The 21,353-nt window shown below is 57.6% G+C and overlaps 2 protein-coding genes across 3 annotated transcripts in view; both read left to right on the plus strand.

The window, feature by feature from the left end:
• The first annotated feature begins 1,247 nt into the window (after nucleotides 1–1,247).
• LOC120393323 (HLA class II histocompatibility antigen, DP beta 1 chain-like) lies at nucleotides 1,248–15,081 on the plus strand. The gene is made up of 3 exons (XM_039517858.1): nucleotides 1,248–1,290; nucleotides 2,999–3,280; nucleotides 14,949–15,081. Exons 1-3 carry the CDS (start codon nucleotides 1,263–1,265, stop codon nucleotides 14,960–14,962), a joined length of 324 nt encoding a protein of 107 aa, XP_039373792.1. The 5' UTR covers nucleotides 1,248–1,262; the 3' UTR covers nucleotides 14,963–15,081.
• A 25-nt stretch (nucleotides 15,082–15,106) lies between these two features.
• LOC120393318 overlaps nucleotides 15,107–21,353 on the plus strand; it is a 36,557-nt gene continuing 30,310 nt past the window's right edge. The window contains exons 1-5 of one of the 2 annotated variants that reach the window (XM_039517855.1): nucleotides 15,107–15,246; nucleotides 15,943–16,200; nucleotides 16,825–17,106; nucleotides 17,516–17,812; nucleotides 18,605–18,704. In XM_039517855.1, the coding sequence (XP_039373789.1) occupies nucleotides 15,198–15,246; nucleotides 15,943–16,200; nucleotides 16,825–17,106; nucleotides 17,516–17,812; nucleotides 18,605–18,704 (986 nt within the window). In that variant the 5' untranslated portion in view covers nucleotides 15,107–15,197. The remainder of the gene's footprint in view (nucleotides 15,247–15,942; nucleotides 16,201–16,824; nucleotides 17,107–17,515; nucleotides 17,813–18,604; nucleotides 18,705–21,353) is intronic. The other variant, XM_039517854.1, reaches the window with a different exon arrangement.

Below are 21,353 nucleotides of genomic sequence, written 5' to 3' on the forward strand. Positions count from 1 at the left end.
CTGGCCGCTAGGCCGTGCTACCCCGCCCCGAAGGGGGGGTTTATGGACTCTGGCCGCTAGGCCGTGCTACCCCGCCCCGAAGGGGGGGTTTATGGACTCTGGCCGCTAGGCCGTGCTACCCGGCCCGAAGGGGTTTATGAACTCTGGCCGCTAGGCCGTGCTACCCGCCCGAAGAAGGGTTTATGAACTCTGGCCGCTAGGGCGTGCTACCGCCCGAAGAAGGTTTATGGACTCTGGCCGCTAGGCCGTGCTACCCCGCCCCGAAGGGGGGGTTTATGGACTCCGGCCGCTAGGACGTGCTACCCTGCCCCCGAAGGGGGTGTTTATGGACTCCGGCTGCTAGGCCGCGCTCCCCTGCCCGAAGAGGGTTTATGGACTCTGGCCGCTAGGCGTGCTACCCGCCCGAAGGGTTTATGGACTCTGGCCGCTAGGCCGTGCTACCCGCCCGAAGAGGTTTATGAACTCGGCCGCTGGGACGTGCTACCCTGCCCCGAAGAAGTGTTTATGGACTCCGGCTGCTCGGCGGCGCTACCCTGCCCCGACGGGGGGGGGGTTATGGACTCTGGCCGCTAGGCCGTGCTACCCCACCCCGAAGGGGGTTTATGAACTCTGGCCGCTGGGCCGTGCTACCCGCCCGAAGAAGTGTTTATGGACTCCGGCTGCTGGGCGTGCTACCCGCCCGAAGGGGTTTTGGACTCTGGCCGCTAGGCCATGCTACCCCGCCCCGAAGGGGGGGTTTATGGACTCTGGCCGCTAGGCCGTGCTACCCCGCCCCGAAGGGGGTGTTTATGGACTCCGGCTGCTGGGCCGTGCTACCCCGCCCCGAAGGGGGGGGGTTTATGGACTCTGGCCGCTAGGCCGCGCTACCCCGCCCCGAAGGGGGGGGGGGTTATGGACTCTGGCCGCTAGGCCGTAATACGCCGGCTGCCAGGCGCAGACCGAAGGACAAGTGAGTGGTGCGGCGCTAGGCCCCCAGCCCGCCCCTGCCACAAGGGGGTGCTGGGGTGCCGGACCCGTCACAGCTGGGTGTAGGCTCCACACACTGAGCACCCGGAGGGGTTTGCTGCTTGTCAGCGGCCCAGCTCCGTGAGAGCCCCGGCTGGAGAGCGAAGGGGGCACGGAGGTCCCACATTCCGGGTTGTGCCCCAGGCATGGCTTGACTACAGGCCATTAAGTACCTATGGGGGAACGGAAATTGGGTAATGGTTCTCCTCCATGTGCCAGACAAAGGCATGACGTGAGCCAGAGGCTGGAAGTGGAAGATGGACCGATTCAGACCGGAGATGAGGGGTGAATGTTTCACAGGGTAACTAACCAGTGGAACCAGTTCCCCAGGGCTGTGGTGGATTCCCCACCCGGACGGTGTTTAACTCACGACTGGCTGTTTTTCTCCGAGATCGTCTCGTGGGGCAGGTCTCTGGCCTGCGCTGAACAGGGTCAGACTAGAGGGTCACAATGGTCCCTTCTGGCCTGGGGATCTAGGAGGCCAAAAGGGGCGTCTGGGGCAGGAGGTGTCTGGGGCAGGAGCCAGCCTTTCCCGGACAGGGCAGCACCTTCATTCCCAGGACTGTCCACTGGGCGGCGCCCTTGCACCATCCGCTGGGCCCCCCTCTGCCCAGGGGTCTGGGCCCCTCGCCTGCCCAGTGGCTCCCGAGGGGCCGAGCGGATCAGGCAGAGACAGCACCAAAAGGGTTAAATTAACCCAACCCGCCTGGCGTCTCCCCTGCTTCCCTTCGCTCCTGCCCTGTCGGTGCCGGACCCTGGCCCAGCGGCGGCTGCTGGGACCCTGTGTCCCCTCCCCCCCCACTACACTCGGGGAGGGGGGCAGCTGAGCCCGGTGCTGCCTGGCCCCTTGCCTGGGGCACCCCGGGGTGATGAGCAGCGTCCGGGGGCTGGTGCTCGGAGCTGGGCAGAGAAGTTCTCGGGCTGGGTGATCTGGGCTGGGTCCCACCTCGGGGCTGGGGCTCGGCTGGTGACGGTGCTGAGAACCCACCTGGCTCATTGCACCCAGGAGCCGCCAGGCGAGCGGACACTGGGACGTCCCCTCTGGGGAGGCGCAGCAGGAAAGCTGAGCCCAGCCCCGGTCATGCTGTAGCCAGGCCCACAGGACGATGGAGGGGGAGACGTAACTCAATGTCTTGTGTGGGTGGTTCCCAGGGGAATTGAATTCTCAGTCTCTGGCGCCTCAAGCGGGAGCGTCTACTGCCTGAGCCAACAGAGCCACGTCCGTCAGCCTCTGTCGGCCCCTCGATGGGACTGGGGAGCCGCAGGGCCGCGGGTTACGTGGAGTTCATGTCCTAGGGCTCCCACGCCCTTAGCCAAGCCGTGAATGAAGCTCTGGGCGGGTACTGGAGCCAGGGCTGAGCCCTGGGGGACCCCGCTAGACACACCCTCCCGCTGGGACAGCAAACTGCTTTCTGAGTGGGGACTTTCCAACAGCCGTGCACCCCCCTGGCTGTCATGTCATCTACCAGCGAGGCCCCCCCCCCCCATTTCCCTGGTTGGCCTAAGGAACGTCCCGCGGGACTGGGTCTAAAGCCTGACTAAAATCAAGATCCGTCACGTCTACTGCTTCCCACCTGCCCACCAGCCAAGGAGGGAATGGGGCTGATTTCACACGCTTTGTTCCTGACAAATCCGAGCTGGCTCGTCTGTCTCATTCTCTTACCCCCAGGGGCTGACACACCGAGTGCTTGAGAAGCCTTCCCAGGTACCAAGTTACGAGGACTGGTCTGTAATTCCCCAGCTCCCCTTTGCTCCCGTCTATAAAGACAGGTGCTAGGCCCGCGGGACCTCACCCTACCTGCCCCAGTAGGGGTCCCCCAGACAGGGACAATGCGGGATACCAAAGGGTAACAATGGTACTTTCGCCCGGCTCTGTGATGAGCTCTTCATGCTCCGAAGGAAGATTGTAAAAATTGGAGCTGGAACTTGGTCTCCCTGAGTCCTGCTCTGTCTCTCACTCCTTTCCCATCTCTCTCTCTCCCGCTTCTCCCAGTTCGGCCCAAGGTGAAAGTTTCCCCCACGAAATCGGGGTCCCAGCCCCACTCCCACCTGCTGGTTTGCTCGGTGACGGGGTTTTACCCCTCGGGGATCGAGATCCAGTGGCTGAAGAACGGGCAGGAGCAGACGGCCGGGGTGGTGTCCACGGAGCTGCTCCAGAACGGAGACTGGACCTTCCAGATCCTGGTGATGCTGGAGATGAGCCCCCGGCGCGGGGACGTCTACACCTGCCAGGTGGAGCACATCAGCCTGCGGGGGCCCCTCGCCGTGCACTGGGGTAAGAGCCTCTGGGTGTGGGGCACCCCTCGGGGGATGGGCCTGGGGCAGAGCCCTGCCCCACCCCTGGGGGCAGAGACGCAAGGGGAAGGAGAGGCCGAGCTCAGCCTAAACCAGCTGTGCTCTTCTTTGCACAGAGGCACGGGCTGACTCTGCCGGGGCAAGATGGTGGCGGGGTCGGGGGCTCCGTGCTGGGTTTGCTCTGCATGGTCCTGGGATTGCTCGTCTGCCCGAGGACTAAGAAAGGTGAATGGCTCCGGGATGGGGCCAGCGGCCCAGGAAACGAGTCCCCAGGGGGGCCATGACCCAGGGGCACTGGAGGGTTTCACTCGAATTTTGATTCACCACAATTTGCTTTAATTTTCCCTTCAGGGTCAAATCGAGTTTTCTAGTGACCCAGGAACTTCCTGCCCCTCTCTCAGGCCATGCCCAGGATAGGTGGGGCTAATCCCAGCCCCTGGCTCCCCATAAACCCGAGTCAGATCATTCAGAGCCTGAGCTACGGACGTGCCCTCCTGCCTCCCCTCCAGGTCTCCTCTCTAGGCCCACGCACGCCTGGACCGTCAGGGAGCTGCAGACAGTGTGAAGTGCCTGAAAATCACTCACTGCCCCTCTAGTTACGAAACGAATCCACTTCCCCTTTGCAAAACCAAACTCACTTGAGAAACGCACCAGAAATCGATAAACTCCTGACCCTGAATTTTGAGACTTACATGTGCTACCCTCCGAGCTGCTTCCCTTTTTGCCTAAACGTGCGAAAGAAGGGGCAGTAACTTGCAGGTCAGCCTGCCGACTGCGTGATGCCTGGGTCGGGATTTTCCCAGGAGCCTCGACATGAGCAGCAGTGTCCCTTTCACACTCACACCACTTCCCACGTTTTCCCTGGGGCCTCTCGCCCTTAGAACAATCTTTCTAAAAGCACAAAAGTCGCCCCTCAAATCAAACGAGGAGCATGTGGAGCACACTTCCCCTGAGTTAACCGTCGCCTGGCCCCTGCCCAGCCCCACAGTCACTCTCGCTGCCCTTGCGGGAACCTGTGTGGGGCAGCCCCAGCTCCCTGCACAGAACCATCACGCTAGCAGATCCGTCACCATAGTGAAATGTGCAAACCTTAGGCAGACTCTAAGGCCTCAGCCTTGGGGCACAGCCTGGAGAGTACAAAGCGAAGTCTAAACGCAGAGCAGAGCGACTGCAGCCAGCGGGACAGGGGAGAGCTTGAGACAGGGACACTTTCTAGCCAATGTCCCCCCCACAAGCAAATACGAGAACAATATTTCCTCCGGTTATCGGGAACCGTAGACGTCGTCTCCTCATAAAGCGATGATGACAATGCCTGCGAGACCCGGGGAGCAAGGGGACAATAGGGACTGACACGTATCAACCTGCCGCCCGGTCAGGATAAATAGACACAAGGGATCGCATCCCAGGCGCTGTGTGTGAGCCCTCCCCGACACAGAGCTGAGGGCTCCGGCTTCTCCTTCCCTCGGGCAGCGCAGGCACAGCTGGTCACACCAACAGTCTGATGGAAGTGGAACTGAGCTGGCTTGACTGATCTGGAGCGAAAGGAACGAGGCCTTTGAGCATTTGTGACTCTTCCAGCGGCTCCTTTCTCTCCAACCAGTGAGTCTGAGAGCCCCAAAAGGTGGTGACCCAGGAACCTCCTGATGCCAACTGGCAGAGGGCACAAGGTGTGCCCAGGAGTTTCACAAGGGCCCCGGGTCAGACAGACATGTAATAATTCAGTAACGGGCGGCACGTGAGGACTCTAACGAAGCCAGCAATGCGCAGGTGGCCATAAGCATTGGGAGACGTATGTGTGGATGAGATCTAAGGAGTTCTGTATTGATACATAAAAACGATGTTCTTAAAGTCTAGAACAGGCAGCTCACCTGAAGCTGAAACATGTTTCTGTGCAGGCAGGGTTAGGAGACCCCGGCTGGTCATTGTGGATTGTGCTGTGACGGGCTGGGTCACAGAAAACTCCTTGGGAACTGCCAACCGATGTGCTGAGACTGCCCCGAGCCTGTTTCCCTGGGCAGCCTGGGACTTCAGTGCCCTGCCTGCTGCAAACCCAGACCCAGGGTCTGAACCACGTCCCCTAAACGCTGCAGGCTGAACTGAAAACAGCTTAAGACGTGCTCCTGTCTCCAGCACTCGGCTGCCGAGCTCCCAATGGGGTCCAAACCCCAAATCAATCCGTTTTACCCTGTATAAAGCGGTACAGCCCTTGTTCCAGCTCAGGTGGTAGCTAGGGGATTTCTCATGACTGCAGCCCCCTTTGTCCTGCTCCACCCCCTTATATAGCTTTGGCACCAGGCTGGAATCCTTTGTCCCTCTCTGGGTCCCCACCCCCCCTTCTCCATGGAAAAGCACCAGGTTAAAGATGGATTCCAGTACCAGGTGACATGGTCACATGTCCTGTGAGACCCCCCAAGCCTTCATTCCTCCCAGCCTGACTCACAGGAAGGCCTGTCTGCAAACAGAGCCATCCACAGTCAGTTGTCCTGGGTAATGGGAGCCATCAAGATTCCAGACTGTCAGCGCAAACATGAAACCACAAGAGGAAATGGTGAGAAACCAGAATGTGCACGGCCCTGGTGCTAACAAGTGATACTGCAGAACTAACCAGCCTGTGTCGTCTTATTGTCACTAAGAGCCAGGGACCGAACACGCTGGTGTGTTACAGGAGGGTCATTTGCGTGCTGCCTCCGAGCTCCAATGTCGACCCTAAACCACACAAAACAAAATAACAAAGCCCCCTGCTGCAAAAGCAGACAAGCCCCATGTGACGAACTAGGAAAGTTCTTAATGTTTTCTCTGAATCCGGTGTTGGTGCCTCAGTGTCCCCTAGGCAGTTCTTAAGGATCTAGCAGAGCAAAGGGCCAGTGCACCTAAATGCCTGGCACTCTGTCTCCTAGCACTGACGGCCTGGGCCCCTCCCCTGCAAAGGTGCCGGCTGAAGGTGTTGGAGACACAGAGGTCAGGTGACCCCCTGGCCCGGGAAAGGAGCTGAGCAGAGAGGAGGGGCTGGAGGGGTTTTCAGTCTGGAGCTGGCTGGGGACGAGGAGTGAAGTGCAGACGTGGGGGTCTGGCTCACTGCCCCCCAGAATGGACCCGGCCGAGGGGTCCGGTTCGTGGTACCTACAAGCTCTGTGTTAGCCCCTGTTCCTGTCATCGAATAAACCTCTGTGTTACTGGCTGGCTGAGAGTCACGTCTGACTGCGACATGGGGGGGCAGGACCCTGTGGCCCCCCAGGACCCAGCCTGGGCGGACTCGCTGGGGGAAGCGCACGGAGGGGCAGGGGATGCTGAATGCTCCAAGGAGAGACCCAGGAGGTGAAGCCGTGGGAGCTTCTTGCCCTGCAGACAGGCTGCTCCGAGGGAGAGGAGGCTCCCCAGAGTCCTGCCTGGCTCGGTGGGGAGCAGTTCCAGAGCATCGCCCGGGGACTCTGTGACACCCCAGCATCAGCATTGCAGAGCACACGTCGTACAACAACCACCGGCAAACCGGTGTGAAACCCATTGCAGTCACCTCGCTGAGCTCTCAGGGGGCGGCTACCGGTGTCTCCTGCTGTCTCGCCGTGCAGGGACCCGCTGTGCCTGCCCCACGGCGGAGATACAGGGACGGCACGTGGTCTGTCTGTGGCTGTGACTGCCTGGCCTCCTTCCCTCCATCACACAGCTCGGTGGGGTTGTCGTGACGGGGGCTGTTGTGATGGGATCAGTCATAGAGACCCCCTTGGGACTCTCACCTGATGTGCTGAAACTACCTCGGACCCTGTTTTCCCTGCCAGCTTGGGACTCCGGAACCCTGCCTCGTTGAGCCAGACGCGCTAGCCTGCTGCAACACACACTCAGGATGTGAACCATGTCCCCAAGCTGCAGGCTTGAACTGAAAACCACTCAGCAGGTTACCTGTCTCCAGCTCCCACTGGGATCCAAACCCCCAAATCAATCCCTTTTACTCTGTATAAAGTTTACACAGAGTAAACTCATACATTGTCCGCCCTCTATAACACTGATAGAGAGAGGCACAGCGGTTTTCCCCAGGTATTAATCACTTACTCTGGGTTCAATAATAAACAAAAGTGATTTTAGTAAGAATAAAAATTTGGATTTAAGTGGCTCCTAGTAATAACAGACAGAACAAAGTAAGTCACCAAGTAAAATAAAGCAAAAACACGCATGTCTAAGCCCAATACAGTAAGAAACTAAATGCAGGTAAATCTCACCCTCAGAGATGTGCCAATAAGCTTCTTTCACAGACTAAAAGCAGCAAAGAATCCTGTGGCACCTTATAGACTAACAGACATTTTGCAGCATGAGCCTTCGTGGGTGAATACCCACTTCGTCGGATGCAAGTAGTGGAAATTTCCAGGGGCAGGTATATATATGCAAGCAAGAAGCAAGCTAGAGATAACGAGGTTAGTTCAATCATGGCTACCCCTCTGATACTTTCACAGACTAGCCTCCTGTCCTTTCCCCGGTTCAGTCCTTAGCTCCAGCTCAGGTGGTAACTTGGGGATTTCTCATGACTGGCAGCCCCCCTTTGTCCTGCTCCACCCCCTTTTATAGCTTTGGCACCCGGCGGGAATCCTTTGTCCCTCTCTGGGTCCCCACCCCTCCGTCTCCATGGAAAAGCGCCAGGTTTAAGATGGATTCCGGTATCATGTGACATGGTCACATGATCTCCATTCTTTCAGGGTTGGCCTGCACAGACCCAGGAAGGTTTGCGAGTAAACAGAGCCAATTACAACCAATCGTCCTGGTTACTGGGAGCCATCAAGATTCCAAGCCACCATTAATGGCCCCCACTTTGCACAACTACAATCGGCCTCAGAGTTATAGTTCATATTCCTAGTTCCAGATCCAAGAGTGGCACATTCGTACAAACAGGATGAGCACACGCAGTAGATTAAAAGCTTTGTAATGATACCTCACAAGAGACATTTTGCATGAAGCATATTCCCATTACGTTATATTCACGCTCATTAGCATATTTCCATAAACAGATGGAGTGCGACGTCACAGGGGTCACCCCAGGGGACTGCCCCCCTGCTGTGGGGAGCAGTCACCAGCTCCGTTACTCTGGGTTGGAGGAAATAGGGGACCCTGAAGGGGGCAGGGCCCAACACCCAGACCTGCCCTGACCCCAGCAATGGGTTGAGACAAGAGCTGGAACCCAGAGGGTGAATTTGGGGGAGATTCAATCAGCGTCTGCTCCTGGGCCAAGAGGGGAAACCCAAGCAGGGGGCTCCCCCTGCACAGTGAGGTCCCCCAGCTGCCAGAAAAGCCGCACCCCACATGGAGTCCCACCCACCAGCTGGCAGATTGCACCCACAACCAACTGGGGAGTGTCACTGCATGTCACTCTTATGAGACCAGCGTGAGACAGCCCAGCAACGAGGAGCTACCCTACAATAACAACCCAGCCTCTCCACAGCCCAGCGCTCCCCAGCAACCCTACAATAACAACCCAGCCTCTCCACAGCCCAGCAACGAGGAGCTACCCTACAATAACAAACCAGTCTCTCCACAGCCCAGAGCTCCCCAGCAACCCTACAATAACAACCCAGCCTGTCCACAGCCCACCACTCCCCAGCAACCCTACAATAACAACCCAGCATGTCCACAGCCCAGCCTGCCCAGCAACCCTACAATAACAACCCAGCCTCTCCACAGCCCAGCAACGAGGAGCTACCCTACAATAACAAACCAGTCTCTCCACAGCCCAGAGCTCCCCAGCAACCCTACAATAACAACCCAGCCTGTCCACAGCCCACCACTCCCCAGCAACCCTACAATAACAACCCAGCATGTCCACAGCCCAGCCTGCCCAGCAACCCTACAATAACAACCCAGCCGCTCCACAGCCCCAGCACTCCCCAGCAACCCTACAATAACAACCTAGCCGCTCCACAGCTCCAGCGCTCCTCAGCAACCCTACAATAACAACCCAGCCTGTCCACAGCCCAGCGCTGCCCAGCAGCCCTGCAATAAGAACCCAGCCTGTCCCCAGCCTCAGTGCCCCCCAGCAACCCTACAATAACAACCCAGCCTGTCCACGGCCCAGCGCTCCCCAGCAACCCTACAATAACAACCCAGCCTGTCCACGGCCCAGCGCTCCCCAGCAACCCTACAATAACAACCCAGCCTGTCCGCAGCCCAGCGCTCCCCAGCAACCCTACAATAACAACCCAGCCTGTCCACAGCCCCAGCGCTGCCCAGCAACCCTACAATAACAACCCAGCCTGTCCACAGCCCCAGCGCTGCCCAGCAACCCTACTGTCAAAGGTCTCACCCCCACTTGGAACTGTTGGGCTCCAATGTGGGGACCTGACTTGGTTTCCCTCTAAACTAAAATCCTAGTTTAGATCTAGTAGGCTGCCACCACTCAATCATTAAATGTGGATTGAGACACAGTCCTTCCCCAAAATCCTAGGGGATTCCAAGAGCCCCAAATCCATGGAGTTCTTACACCCAGGAGAAACAAACCATTCCCCCTGCTTCCTCCCCCCTCCCTTTTCCTAGGAGAGACACGGGGTCTAACTACAGAGGGATACCTCCCCCTTCTCTTTCCCTGAGAATCCACCCAAGGAAAGACCAACAAGTCCTTAATAGAAAAGAAAAGAATTTATTAAGAGAACAAAAAGAAAATACAGAATCTCTATGAGCCCAAGCTGGACACTCATAGGGAATAACCTTATCAATCTCTGGAGAGAATCCCCCCTCCCCCTTTCTCAGTAAAAAGCAATATCAGCAACAGGAATAAAACATTTCCTTTAGCAAACACACAATTGCAAATGTAGAAAACAAATCATAAGACTAATTCACCTTTCTAATTAATACTCACTATTAATTAGTAGAAACTACTCCAGGAGAGCTTGGAGACATGACTGTCTCTCTTAGATTCAAAAAGAGTTCTAACAAAGAACACAGACAAAGGCTTCCCTCCACAGAGATTTGAAATTATCTCGTCTCTGATTGGTCCTTTGGTCAGGTGGTCACCAGGTACTGCATGTTAACCCTTTACAGGTAACACAGACTTTAACCCTTAACTATCTGTTTATGACACGCCCCCCAAATCGCCAACAGTAGGAACTACTGGTGGTGATTTCCTCCTAGAACTGTAAAATAAACAGATAAACAAAACACATGCACTATTACATATACTACTAAGTATGTAAACAACAAAATATTTGACATTGAAGAACACTTTGCATGCATTTGACCGGACATACTTGGCAACGTCCTTGCCCATTCCCTCCCAGTGGAAGGAATGTTTTTAACTTGTTTTTGCTTTGTTGACCCCAGAATGCCCACTGGGATGTCAGGGCCCAAGCTTAAGAGCTTGTCCCAGTACTTAGTTGGAACTACCAACTGTCTTTGCGGATGCTGGCCTTCCTGGTGTCCACCAGAAAGAATGTCCTTATATAAAAGTCCTTGTTTTACAACAACCTGGAATTGGGTAGAAGAGCTGAGAGGCGGTGGGTTGCTGCGTGCCGCCGCCCAAGCTGTGTTAAGGCTGTCATCGGCTTCCTGCTCAGTCTGGAACTGTTCCCTTGAGGCGGGAGACACCAGTTCCTCTGGGAGCGATGTAGGTGATGAGGTTGTTTCCACTGACTGTGGACCGCTCTCCGCTGGTGCACAAGGTGATATTTCAGGCTCTGGCTAAGCCTCTTGGGTAGAGTTGTCTGCTGCTTCTGCCAGTTCAGGCCCGTTGGCGCCCCCTGGCGGTGGAGTTGCAAGCGCTGGCGTCAGTGCTGGCGCTGGTTCTGCCGCTGGTTGCTCTTCCAGTTCCGGTCCTGGGACTGGATGTACTATGGCTGCTGTAGTTGTTGGCATGAGATCCGGTTCCACCACCTCTGTCTGGGTCTCTGGTAACACAGACAGGGTCCTGGTGGATGGCTCAGGAACAGGGATGGGAGTGCCTGCTTGTTTGGCCTGGCCGCGGGTGACCACTCCCCCCCTCTTGGCCAGCTGCACATGGTTGGCCAAGTCTTCCCCCAGTAGCATGGGGATGGAATAATTGTCATAGACAGCAAAAGTCCACTTTCCTGGCCAGTCCTTGTACTGGTCTTCAGGGATGCTGTACCCATGGCAGGTCCTTTTAAAACTTTTCAAGAAGGCGTGAGTGTTCTCACCTGCCATGTAGGTGGGAAATTTCTTGGGATGGGGAACAGTGCCTTCTGGTGCTGGCCACACCCCTCTGCAGTCAGTGAATTTTATGTGTGGCTTGCTGGTGTTGCTTTTTGGTGCTGGCCACACCCCTCTGCAGTCAGTGAACTGGTTTCCCCAATTCCTAACCCTTTCTATTCACGAAGAGACTGAATAGAAAAAAAACAAAACTTTTCATTTGCAAATGTGTAGTTGCTGTTTGCTGATATACTGAGAAGACCAAAAAAAACCCAACCTGGTTTGTCCTGTTTCTAGCACTTGCTAAGTACCTCACAGTGGGGGTCCTTTCTAACAAGCCTCCTAGAAAAACTTGCACCTCTTTCCTAGCTGTTTTTTCAAGCAGACAGAAAGAAAAAAGAAAAGAAGAAGAAAAAAAATCCTTTTCTAACACAGCCTGTTAGAAACCTTATTTCCCTCAGCTAAACCCAGCTGAAAATCCGTTTCCAAAAAAACAATCTTCCTCTCCTTCTGAGCGGTGGTACTAATAAGCCCAGCTGACCGGCTGGTCCTACTTAGTACCTGTGAGAAAAGTGTAGTAAATCCTTTCAGGGTTTTGTATTCCCTGGCTCCAGAGGATTTCAAAAGACACAGGGAAAAAAATTCTGGCTGGAGGGTTTCTGTCTCCCCCCCCTGCAACCCTGTTTTTCCCACTGGATGGGAATGTACTTTGTGGAGTACTTCCCCCCACCTAACCTGTTTTTCCTGCTGGATGGGGTGAGCTCCCAGGAGCACCTCCCCCCACCCAAGGAATCCTGATCACACAAAGGAGGGACACACCTCCTTGCAACCAGAGCTAAAAACCTCTGTCTTGAGATTCCTTATCTCCCCAGCAAACCTGTGAGGGCACTTCCCCCCACCTAAGGAATGCACACACTTTCTTTTCCTCAAGGTGCTTTTCTATGCCACCCAAAGAAAACTGCTTTTTCCTCAAGCTGCCTGTCCAAGCAACCCAAAGAAAAACTGCTTCCAACAAAGCCTGCTGGAAACTCAATTCCTCCAGCCAACCTGGCTGAAGATTTCTTCTAACAATGGGTTCGAAACTCCGCTGCCACCATGTCAAAGGTCTCACCCCCACTTGGAACTGTTGGGCTCCAATGTGGGGACCTGACTTGGCTTCCCTCTAAACTAAAATCCTAGTTTAGATCTAGTAGGCTGCCACCACTCAATCATTAAATGTGGATTGAGACACAGTCCTTCCCCAAAATCCTAGGGGATTCCAAGAGCCCCAAATCCATGGAGTTCTTACACCCAGGAGAAACAAACCATTCCCCCTGCTTCCTCCCCCCTCCCTTTTCCTAGGAGAGACACGGGGTCTAACTACAGAGGGATACCTCCCCCTTCTCTTTCCCTGAGAATCCACCCAAGGAAAGACCAACAAGTCCTTAATAGAAAAGAAAAGAATTTATTAAGAGAACAAAAAGAAAATACAGAATCTCTATGAGCCCAAGCTGGACACTCATAGGGAATAACCTTATCAATCTCTGGAGAGAATCCCCCCTCCCCCTTTCTCAGTAAAAAGCAATATCAGCAACAGGAATAAAACATTTCCTTTAGCAAACACACAATTGCAAATGTAGAAAACAAATCATAAGACTAATTCACCTTTCTAATTAATACTCACTATTAATTAGTAGAAACTACTCCAGGAGAGCTTGGAGACATGACTGTCTCTCTTAGATTCAAAAAGAGTTCTAACAAAGAACACAGACAAAGGCTTCCCTCCACAGAGATTTGAAATTATCTCGTCTCTGATTGGTCCTTTGGTCAGGTGGTCACCAGGTACTGCATGTTAACCCTTTACAGGTAACACAGACTTTAACCCTTAACTATCTGTTTATGACACCTACAATAACAACCCAGCCTCTCCACAGCCCAGTGCTCCCCAGCAACCGTACAATAACAACCCAGCCTGTTAACAGCCCCAGCGCTGGCCAGCAACCCTACAATAACAACCCAGCCTGTCCACACCCCCAGCGCTCCCCAGCAACCCTACAATAACAACCCAGCCTCTCCACGGCCCAGCGCTCCCCAGCAACCCTACAATAACAACCCAGCCTGTCCACGGCCCCAGTGCTCCCAGCAACCCTACAATAACAACCCAGCCTGCCCAGCAACCCTACAATAACAACCCAGCCTGTCCACAGCCCCAGCGCTCCCCAGCAACCCTACAATAACAACTCAGCCTGTCCACAGCCCAGCGCTGCCCAGCAACCCTGCAATAACAACCCAGCGTGTCCATAGCCCCAGCGCTGCCCAGCAACCCTACAATAACAACCCAGCCTGTTAATAGCCCCAGCGCTGCCCAGCAACCCTACAATAACAACCCAGCCTGTCCACAGCCCAGCGCTGGCCAGCAACCCTACAATAACAACCCAGCCTGTCCACGGCCCAGCGCTCCCCAGCAACCCTACAATAACAACCCAGCCTGTCCACAGCCCCAGCGCTGCCCAGCAACCCTACAATAACAACCCAGCCTGTCCACGGCCCAGCGCTCCCCAGCAACCCTACAATAACAACCCAGCCTGTCCACAGCCCAGCGCTCCCCAGCAACCCTACAATAACAACCCAACCTGTCCACAGCGCCAGCGCTCCCCAGCAACCCTACAATAACAACCCAGCCTGTCCACAGCCCCAGCGCTCCCCAGCAACCCTACAATAACAACTCAGCCTGTCCACAGCCCAGCGCTGCCCAGCAACCCTGCAATAACAACCCAGCGTGTCCATAGCCCCAGCGCTGCCCAGCAACCCTACAATAACAACCCAGCCTGTTAACAGCCCCAGCGCTGCCCAGCAACCCTACAATAACAACCCAGCCTGTCCACAGTCCAGCGCTGGCCAGCAACCCTACAATAACAACCCAGCCTGTCCACAGCCCAGCGCTGGCCAGCAACCCTACAATAACAACCCAGCCTGTCCACAGCCCCAGCGCTGCCCAGCAACCCTACAATAACAACCCAGCCTGTACACAGCCCCAGTGCTCCCCAGCAACCCTACAATAACAACCCAGCCTGTCCACAGTCCAGCGCTGCCCAGGAGTCAGGGCTGGCAGCATTGCCCCAGGGCGGCGCTAGGGGCTGGGCCGCAGGGGGGGGGCAGCAGGGGGCTCTGCCCGGGCAGTCAGGGCTCCCCATGGCCCCAGGGCGGCGCTAGGGGATGGGCTGCAGGGGGGGGGGCAGCAGGGGGCGCTGCCCGGGCAGTCAGGGCTCCCCATGGCCCCAGGGCGGCGCTAGGGGCTGGGCCGCAGGGGGGGCAGCAGGGGGCGCTGCCCGGGCAGTCAGGGCTGGCCCGATGCCCCAGGGCGGCACGGGGGGCTTTGTGGGGAGCAGTGGTACCCCAGGCTGGAGGAGATGGAGGGGGCGTAGCTGGTGTTTGTGGGCAGGGGAGACGTCTCCTGCTGGCAGAAAACATCCTCCCCCCCCAGCGGCAGTGGCTTTGTCGGCATGAGGCTGTTGACACTGGCACTTTTCATCGATAAAACTTTTCTCCTTCAGGAGTGTTCTTCTGACCTTGCTGCCGGGGCCCCCCCTCCCGCGCTGCCCCCGCTCCCCGGCTCCCCCTGCCTCATTGGCTCGGGGCTGGCAACTGTGGGCGCGGAGCTGAGCAAGCCCAGAGAAATAGAGAAGTTGATGGTCTGAGAGGCGCGTGGGCTGCGGAGGAACTGAAAGCACATGGGGATCCTGGGCCCCTCGTCTTGCAGCCCTGACGCCTGTTAGAACTCGGATCCCCCTTCCCCTGTCGGGATGCTGCTCCCTCTGCTGCTCCTCCCCTGGGCATGGGGGGCCCTGGCCGGTAAGTGGGGACCCCCCCCTGCCCTTTTTGCTCCCAGGGATGCGTGGGGATGGTGCAATCCTAGGGCCAGGGTGGGGAAGTACCAGGCTGGGCTAGTGACCCTGGCTGGGTGTGATGGAGTAGGAAGCACAGACTGTCTGTGCTTGGGAGGGGAGAGCCAGAGGTTTAGGTGAGATGCAGGAATTCAAAGGGTGAGCTGAGCTTGGCCTGGGGGAGGGGAGGTGACACCTCTGGCCAGGGGAGACAAAGGAAAGAGGCGGAGGAGAGAGGAGGGGCCGGAGAGGACTGGGAGAGGAAAGTGGGCTGAAGAAGAGAGGGGAGCAGGTAGACCGAACTCTGATCCCCGGGGGGGGGGCTGTGAGGCCCCCCAAGATGGACCTAACCGGGGGGATCTGGTTATCTGGGCCTGCAAGACCTGTGTTGGACTGTGTTCCTGTCGTCTAAATAAACCTTCTGCTTTACTGGCTGGCTGAGAGTCCTGGTGAATCGTAGGGAGCACGGGGGTGAAGGGCCTGGGTCCCCCACACTCCGTGACACTGGGGGAGTAGGACGGGGGAGGCAGCTTAGGGATCAGCAGGGAGACCCCGTAGTGCAGGATTGTTCATGGGACAAAGATTCATTAATCTCTCTCCCCACCCGCTTTCTCCTCTACCTGTTTCCTGCCCCCTGCCCCAACCTCCCCTCCTGTCCCCGCAGCGTCTGTCACCCTCCGGGTGCTCCACATCGACGTCTTCCACAACGCCAGCTCCACGGACATGTGGGGGATGGCCCTGCTGGGCGACCTGGAGACCCACTCCCTGGCCTGCGGCACCTGCGAGATCCGCTTCCTGCAGCCCTGGGCCCAGCAGGGCCTGAGCCCGAAGCAGTGGCAGGACCTGGAGCTGCTGATCCATTATTACCTGTTCGACTTCAACCGGACTGTGACCAGAATAGCCCAGCAGCAGGGAATAGGCTGTGAGTATGGAGCGGTCTGAGGGGATCCCTCTCCCCCCCACCCCCCCAAAACCCAGAGTGCTGAGAACTGACACACTCACCACAGCCACTGAGTGTGTCACTGGGGGCAAGACACCCAGTCCCTGGCCCTTGGGCTAATCGGAGCCGGCGTCCCCCAGAGGGGAAACACCCGTGTCCCATTCTCCAGCCAGGTCTGGGGCCAGATTGTAGCTGCACTTCCTAGGGGGAAAGGCCCCGTGTCCCACTCCCTGAGCCAAGGCTCCTGGTCTTTCCTGACACGTACCCTGAGCCTTGGAAAGCAGCTCATCTGGGCGGGGGTCTGTATCTCAGCAAGTCCGTGACCAAGAGACCCCCAATTTGCACCACAAGCTCTGCCTCAGGCCCCGATGTAACACAGCGATTTTTGAGCCAATCTGACTATGCATGTGAAAAATCAGCTTTAAACAGAAACTGCAACTTACCCTTAACTCCAGCCAGGGCCGCCCCACAATCCCGCCACCATTGTGTGGCCCAACATCCTCATGGCACCTGATGTTATGTCTTTACTCCTCCCGTCTCTCTATTTCTGCCCCCTCCTGGGACCTCCGGACGCCCGTCCTCGTCCCCCTGCCCTTCCCGTTCCAGACCCCATTGTTACCCAGGGCTCCCTCGGCTGCGAGCTGCACCCCAACGGCACCTCGAGGGGATTCTATGATATCGGAATGAACGGCGAGGACTTCATCAGCTTAGACGTGGATGGAGGCACCTGGGTCGCTCGGTCGCAGGACAAGCTGGCTGTCTACGTCCGGGACCTTCTCATCCAGAATAAGGGCGCAACCACCACGCTTCAGTTTCTCCTGAGAACAACGTGTGTCAATGAGACCAAGAGCTTTGTCCAGTACGGGAAAGAGTCTCTGGAGAGGCAAGGTGAGGCTGGTCACCATTCCCCGCTCGCTGAGATGCAGCCACCTCTGGGGTTGGGCGGGGGGGCTGCTTATACAAAGATCCCTCGCCTGGTACTGACATGCAGCTGCATCTCTGGGGTGGGGCAGGGGGGCTGTTTATCCAGGGACCACTTGCCTGGTGTACAAATGCAGCTATAGCTGGGGTGGAGCACAGTAGTCATTTCACAGCCGCACCGCAGCGCCGTTTAGGACAGGAAGTGAAGGAGGTTCTGTCATCACTGGTAACTGCAGGGGGCAGAATTGGGGTCTGGCCAGGACAGCGGGGCCAAGGCCTGACCCCGGGGAGCGGAGCTGGGCTTGGCTAGTGAGTCCCTGAGGCTCACGCTGAATCGTCCCCTCTCCCCCGCCCCGTCTCTCTCCTCCTGTCTCAGAGCGGCCGGTCGCCGTGGTGTTTGCCCGAGCGCCTCCCCCAGCCGGGCCCCCCGCGCCGGTACTGCTGGTTTGCCGGGTCACCGGTTTCTACCCCCGGCCCGTCCGCGTGGCCTGGCTGCAGGACGGGGAGGAGGTGGTGCCGGGCTGGTGGCTGAACTCCAGCGGGATCCTGCCCAACGCGGACCTGACCTACCAGCTGCGCAGCTCCCTGGCCGTGGAGCCGGGCGCCGGGCACAGCTACGCCTGCCGGGTGCAGCACAGCAGCCTGGGGGGCCAGAGCCTGCTGATCCCCTGGGGGAGGTGCACGTCCCGGGGGCGGTCGTGGTCTCTGGGGCTTTTCCTGCACGTCCTGAGTGGGGACGGGGTGGGCCCAGGCAGCGGGACTGGGGCGCAGGGAGGCAGAGCGGGTGGGGGTGGCGATGGATCAGGAGGATGGAGGAGCTGAGGAACGGGACAAGAGTGGGATGGGGGCAGGACTAGAGTGGGGAAGCTGAGGGGTGGGAAGGTTGGGGGTGACGGGTGGGACTGCAGGGGAGGCAGAGGGAACAGGATCAGGGTGGGGCTGAGGCAGGCGTTGCAGTGTGGGGAGCAGGGGACTGTGGGGAGGCAGAGGAACAGGGTGGGGGCTGAGGGCCGGGGGTGGGAGGCACAGGGGATGGGGAGGCAGAGGGAACAGGGTGGGGGCTGAGGGCCGGGGGTGGGAGGCACAGGGGATGTGGGAGGCAGAGGGAACAGGGTTGGGGGCTGAGGGCCGGGGTGGGAGGCACAGGGGAGTGCAGGGAGGCAGAGGAACAGGGTGGGGGCTGAGGGCCGGGGGGTGGGAGGCACAGGGGGGATGGCGAGGGAGGCAGAGGGAGCAGGGCTGGGAGGGCTGAGGGCCGGGGGTGGGAGGCACAGGGGATAGGGGAGGCAGAGGGAACAGGGTGGGGGCTGAGGGCCGGGGTGGGAGGCACAGGGGATGGGGAGGCAGAGGAACACGGTCGGGGTTGAGGGCCGGGGTGGGAGGCACAGGGGGGATGGGGGGAGGGAGAGGGAACAGGGCCCACACTCCTGTCCCCGGTCCCAGCCCGGCACCCCCTGTGTTACAGAGCAGAGCAGGCCCTGGGGCCCCGGCCTGGCCGTGGGCATCACCCTGGGGGTTCTGGCCGTAGCCGCCGTGGCCGTGGTGCTGTGGCGGAGGAGACGCAGGTGAGTTCTCTCCCTCTCGGGGGTGGGGGTGGGGCCATTGCACCCCCTAACCCATCCCCTCTGCTCTCTCCTTCCAGGGGCTACCAGGATGTTAGACCAGAGGAGTCCAGGCCCTGAGGGGGCGGCACCGGACCAGGCGTGGGGATCGGCCCCTCTCCTGGGGACATGGACCTTGGGGCTGGATCGGTGCTGAGGGCCCCGAGGGCAGGACTGGATCGGGGCCCTGGGAGATTGGGGCCTGGGGTGGGGGGTGGGATTCTCCTCCCTCTGGGATGTTCGGGGCACATAAGAACATAAGAAAGGCCGTATCGGGTCAGACCAAAGGTCCATCTAGCCCAGTATCTGTCTATCGACAGTGGCCAATGCCAGGTGCCCCTGAGGGAGTGAACCTAACAGGCAATGATCAAGTGATCTCTCTCCTGCCATCCATCTCCATCCTCTGACGAACAGAGGCTAGGGACACCATTCTTACCCATCCTGGCTAATAGCCATTTATGGACTTAGCCACCATGAATTTATCCAGTCCCCTTTTAAACATTGTTATAGTCCAGCCTTCACAACCTCCTCAGGTAAGGAGTTCCACAAGTTGACTGTGCGCTGCGTGAAGAAGAACTTCCTTTTATTTTTTTTAAACCTGCTGCCTATTAATTTCATTTGGTGACCCCTAGTTCTTGTATTATGGGAATAAGTAAATAACTTTTCCTTATCCACTTTCTCAACATCACTCATGATTTTATAGACCTCTATCATGTCCCCCCTTAGTCTCCTCTTTTCCAAGCTGAAGAGTCCTAGCCTCTTTAATCTTTCCTCGTATGGGACCCTCTCTAAACCCCTAATCATTTTAGTTGCTCTTTTCTGAACCTTTTCTAGTGCTAGAATATCTTTTTTGAGGTGAGGAGACCACATCTGTACACAGTATTCGAGATGTGGGCGTACCATGGATTTATATAAGGGCAATAATATATTCTCAGTCTTATTCTCTATCCCCTTTTTAATGATTCCTAACATCCTGTTTGCTTTTTTGACCGCCTCTGCACACTGCGTGGACATCTTCAGAGAACTATCCACGATAACTCCAAGATCTCTTTCCTGATTAGTTGTAGCTAAATTAGCCCCCATCATGTTGTATGTATAGTTGGGGTTATTTTTTCCAATGTGCATTACTTTACATTTATCCACATTAAATTTCATTTGCCATTTTGTTGCCCAATTGTTGCCCAATTTTGTTGCCGACTTGACCAGCCGGCTCCAGCCAGAGGGGCCAGAGGGGGGCTGGGAGGTGAGGAGACCCAGGACTTCCATTTACGACCCTGTTTCCCTGGAGAGAAGCCAATGGACAGAGGGAGCCTGGGGCCGGGGATATCGGAGGCCCAGCTGGGAAGCAGGGGGGCTCTGGGCTGGAGAGGGGGAGCAGGCAGAGCCCACCTGGCTGCAGGGGGACTGGGATGTGCTGGGCTGAGGGAGGCCAGGCCTGAGGCCTGGAGAGTTTCCTGTGCTGGGTTCAACTCTCAATAAACCCTCCTGTGTTACGCTGGCTGAGAGTCACTCTGGGCTAGAGAACAGGGTGAGGTGGGGGATTGTCCCCTTCGGGGGTTAGGAGGCCCTGGGGGGCCCAGAGCGAGGGGACTCCCTGAGGGGGCCCACGGCAGAGACAGACGTGCTGAGGCTCAGGGAGGTGCGGCTCCAGGAGGTGGAGGGGCCTGACCCCGAGAGAGAGTGGCCCCCCGAGAAGGGCTGTCGCACTGAAAGGGGCACCCCCCACGGACCGCACGGGGCCATGAGTGGGCACCATCTGTGAGTCCGTGACAGGGTGTTATTCAGGACTCCTGGGTTCTATCCTGAGCTCTGGGAGGGCGCTCGGGTCCAGTGGGTTAGAGCAGCGGGGGCTGGGAGCCAGGACTCCTGGGTTCTGTCCCCAGTGTAGGAGGGGAGTGGGGGCTGGCCAGTTAGTGCAGCGGTGAGTGCACAGCAGCCCAGAGTCAAGAGATGGGCAAATTCCCATCCGGACACCTGCTGCCGTGGGCTGTGTCTGCGTGGCAGGGCCCGAGCGGTGCGGGTCCCTGGCAGCCCAGTCCAGCCGGGAGGGGTTTATCCCCAGTGTGGAGCCAGCACCTCCCCGCACGGCACTCGCCCGGCTCACACATGCCCTGTTCTGCAGAAGGACTGTGTGCACCTGGGGGGCTTGGCGACCCAGCTTTGTGCTGGGGTGTGGGGTCACAGCCTGACCCCAGAGCTCTGACCCCTAAGTTACAGAGCGCTGCTGGGATAAGCATTATGTGTAGATCAGGCCACAGGCAGGGCTCTGGGGGACCGGGACGTGGGGCCGTTACTCTCCAGGGGGCTCTGTGACAAAGTGGGAATGTTCTTAAGGTTTGCTCTGAATACGGTGTGGGTGCCTCAGTTTCCCCTGTGCAGTTCGTAAGTCTCTAGGGGGTGGGATCAGGGGGTGGGATTGTTATTGTAGGGTTGCTGGGGAGCGCTGGGCTGTGGACAGGCTGGGTTGTTATTGTAGGGTTGCTGGGCAGCGCTGGGGCTGTGGACAGGCTGGGTTGTTATTGTAGGGTTGGGATTGTTGTGGAGCCCTGGAGGGCAGGTGTGATGGTGCCTGCACAGGGACTGACCGACACTCTGTCTCCTGGCCACTGCTGG

Source organism: Mauremys reevesii, unplaced genomic scaffold (assembly GCF_016161935.1).
Source record: "Mauremys reevesii isolate NIE-2019 unplaced genomic scaffold, ASM1616193v1 Contig18, whole genome shotgun sequence".
In the NCBI taxonomy this organism is placed as follows: Eukaryota; Metazoa; Chordata; order Testudines; family Geoemydidae; genus Mauremys; species Mauremys reevesii.

What these genes read in the sequence shown, in the direction of transcription:
- LOC120393323 (XM_039517858.1), top strand. Translation starts at nt 1,263, where the DNA reads ATGGACCGATTCAGACCGGAGATGAGGG. An exon ending in ATTCAGACCGGAGATGAGGG is followed by an intron (nt 1,291 to 2,998) that starts GTGAATGTTTCA and finishes CGCTTCTCCCAG; the next exon opens with TTCGGCCCAAGGTGAAAGTT.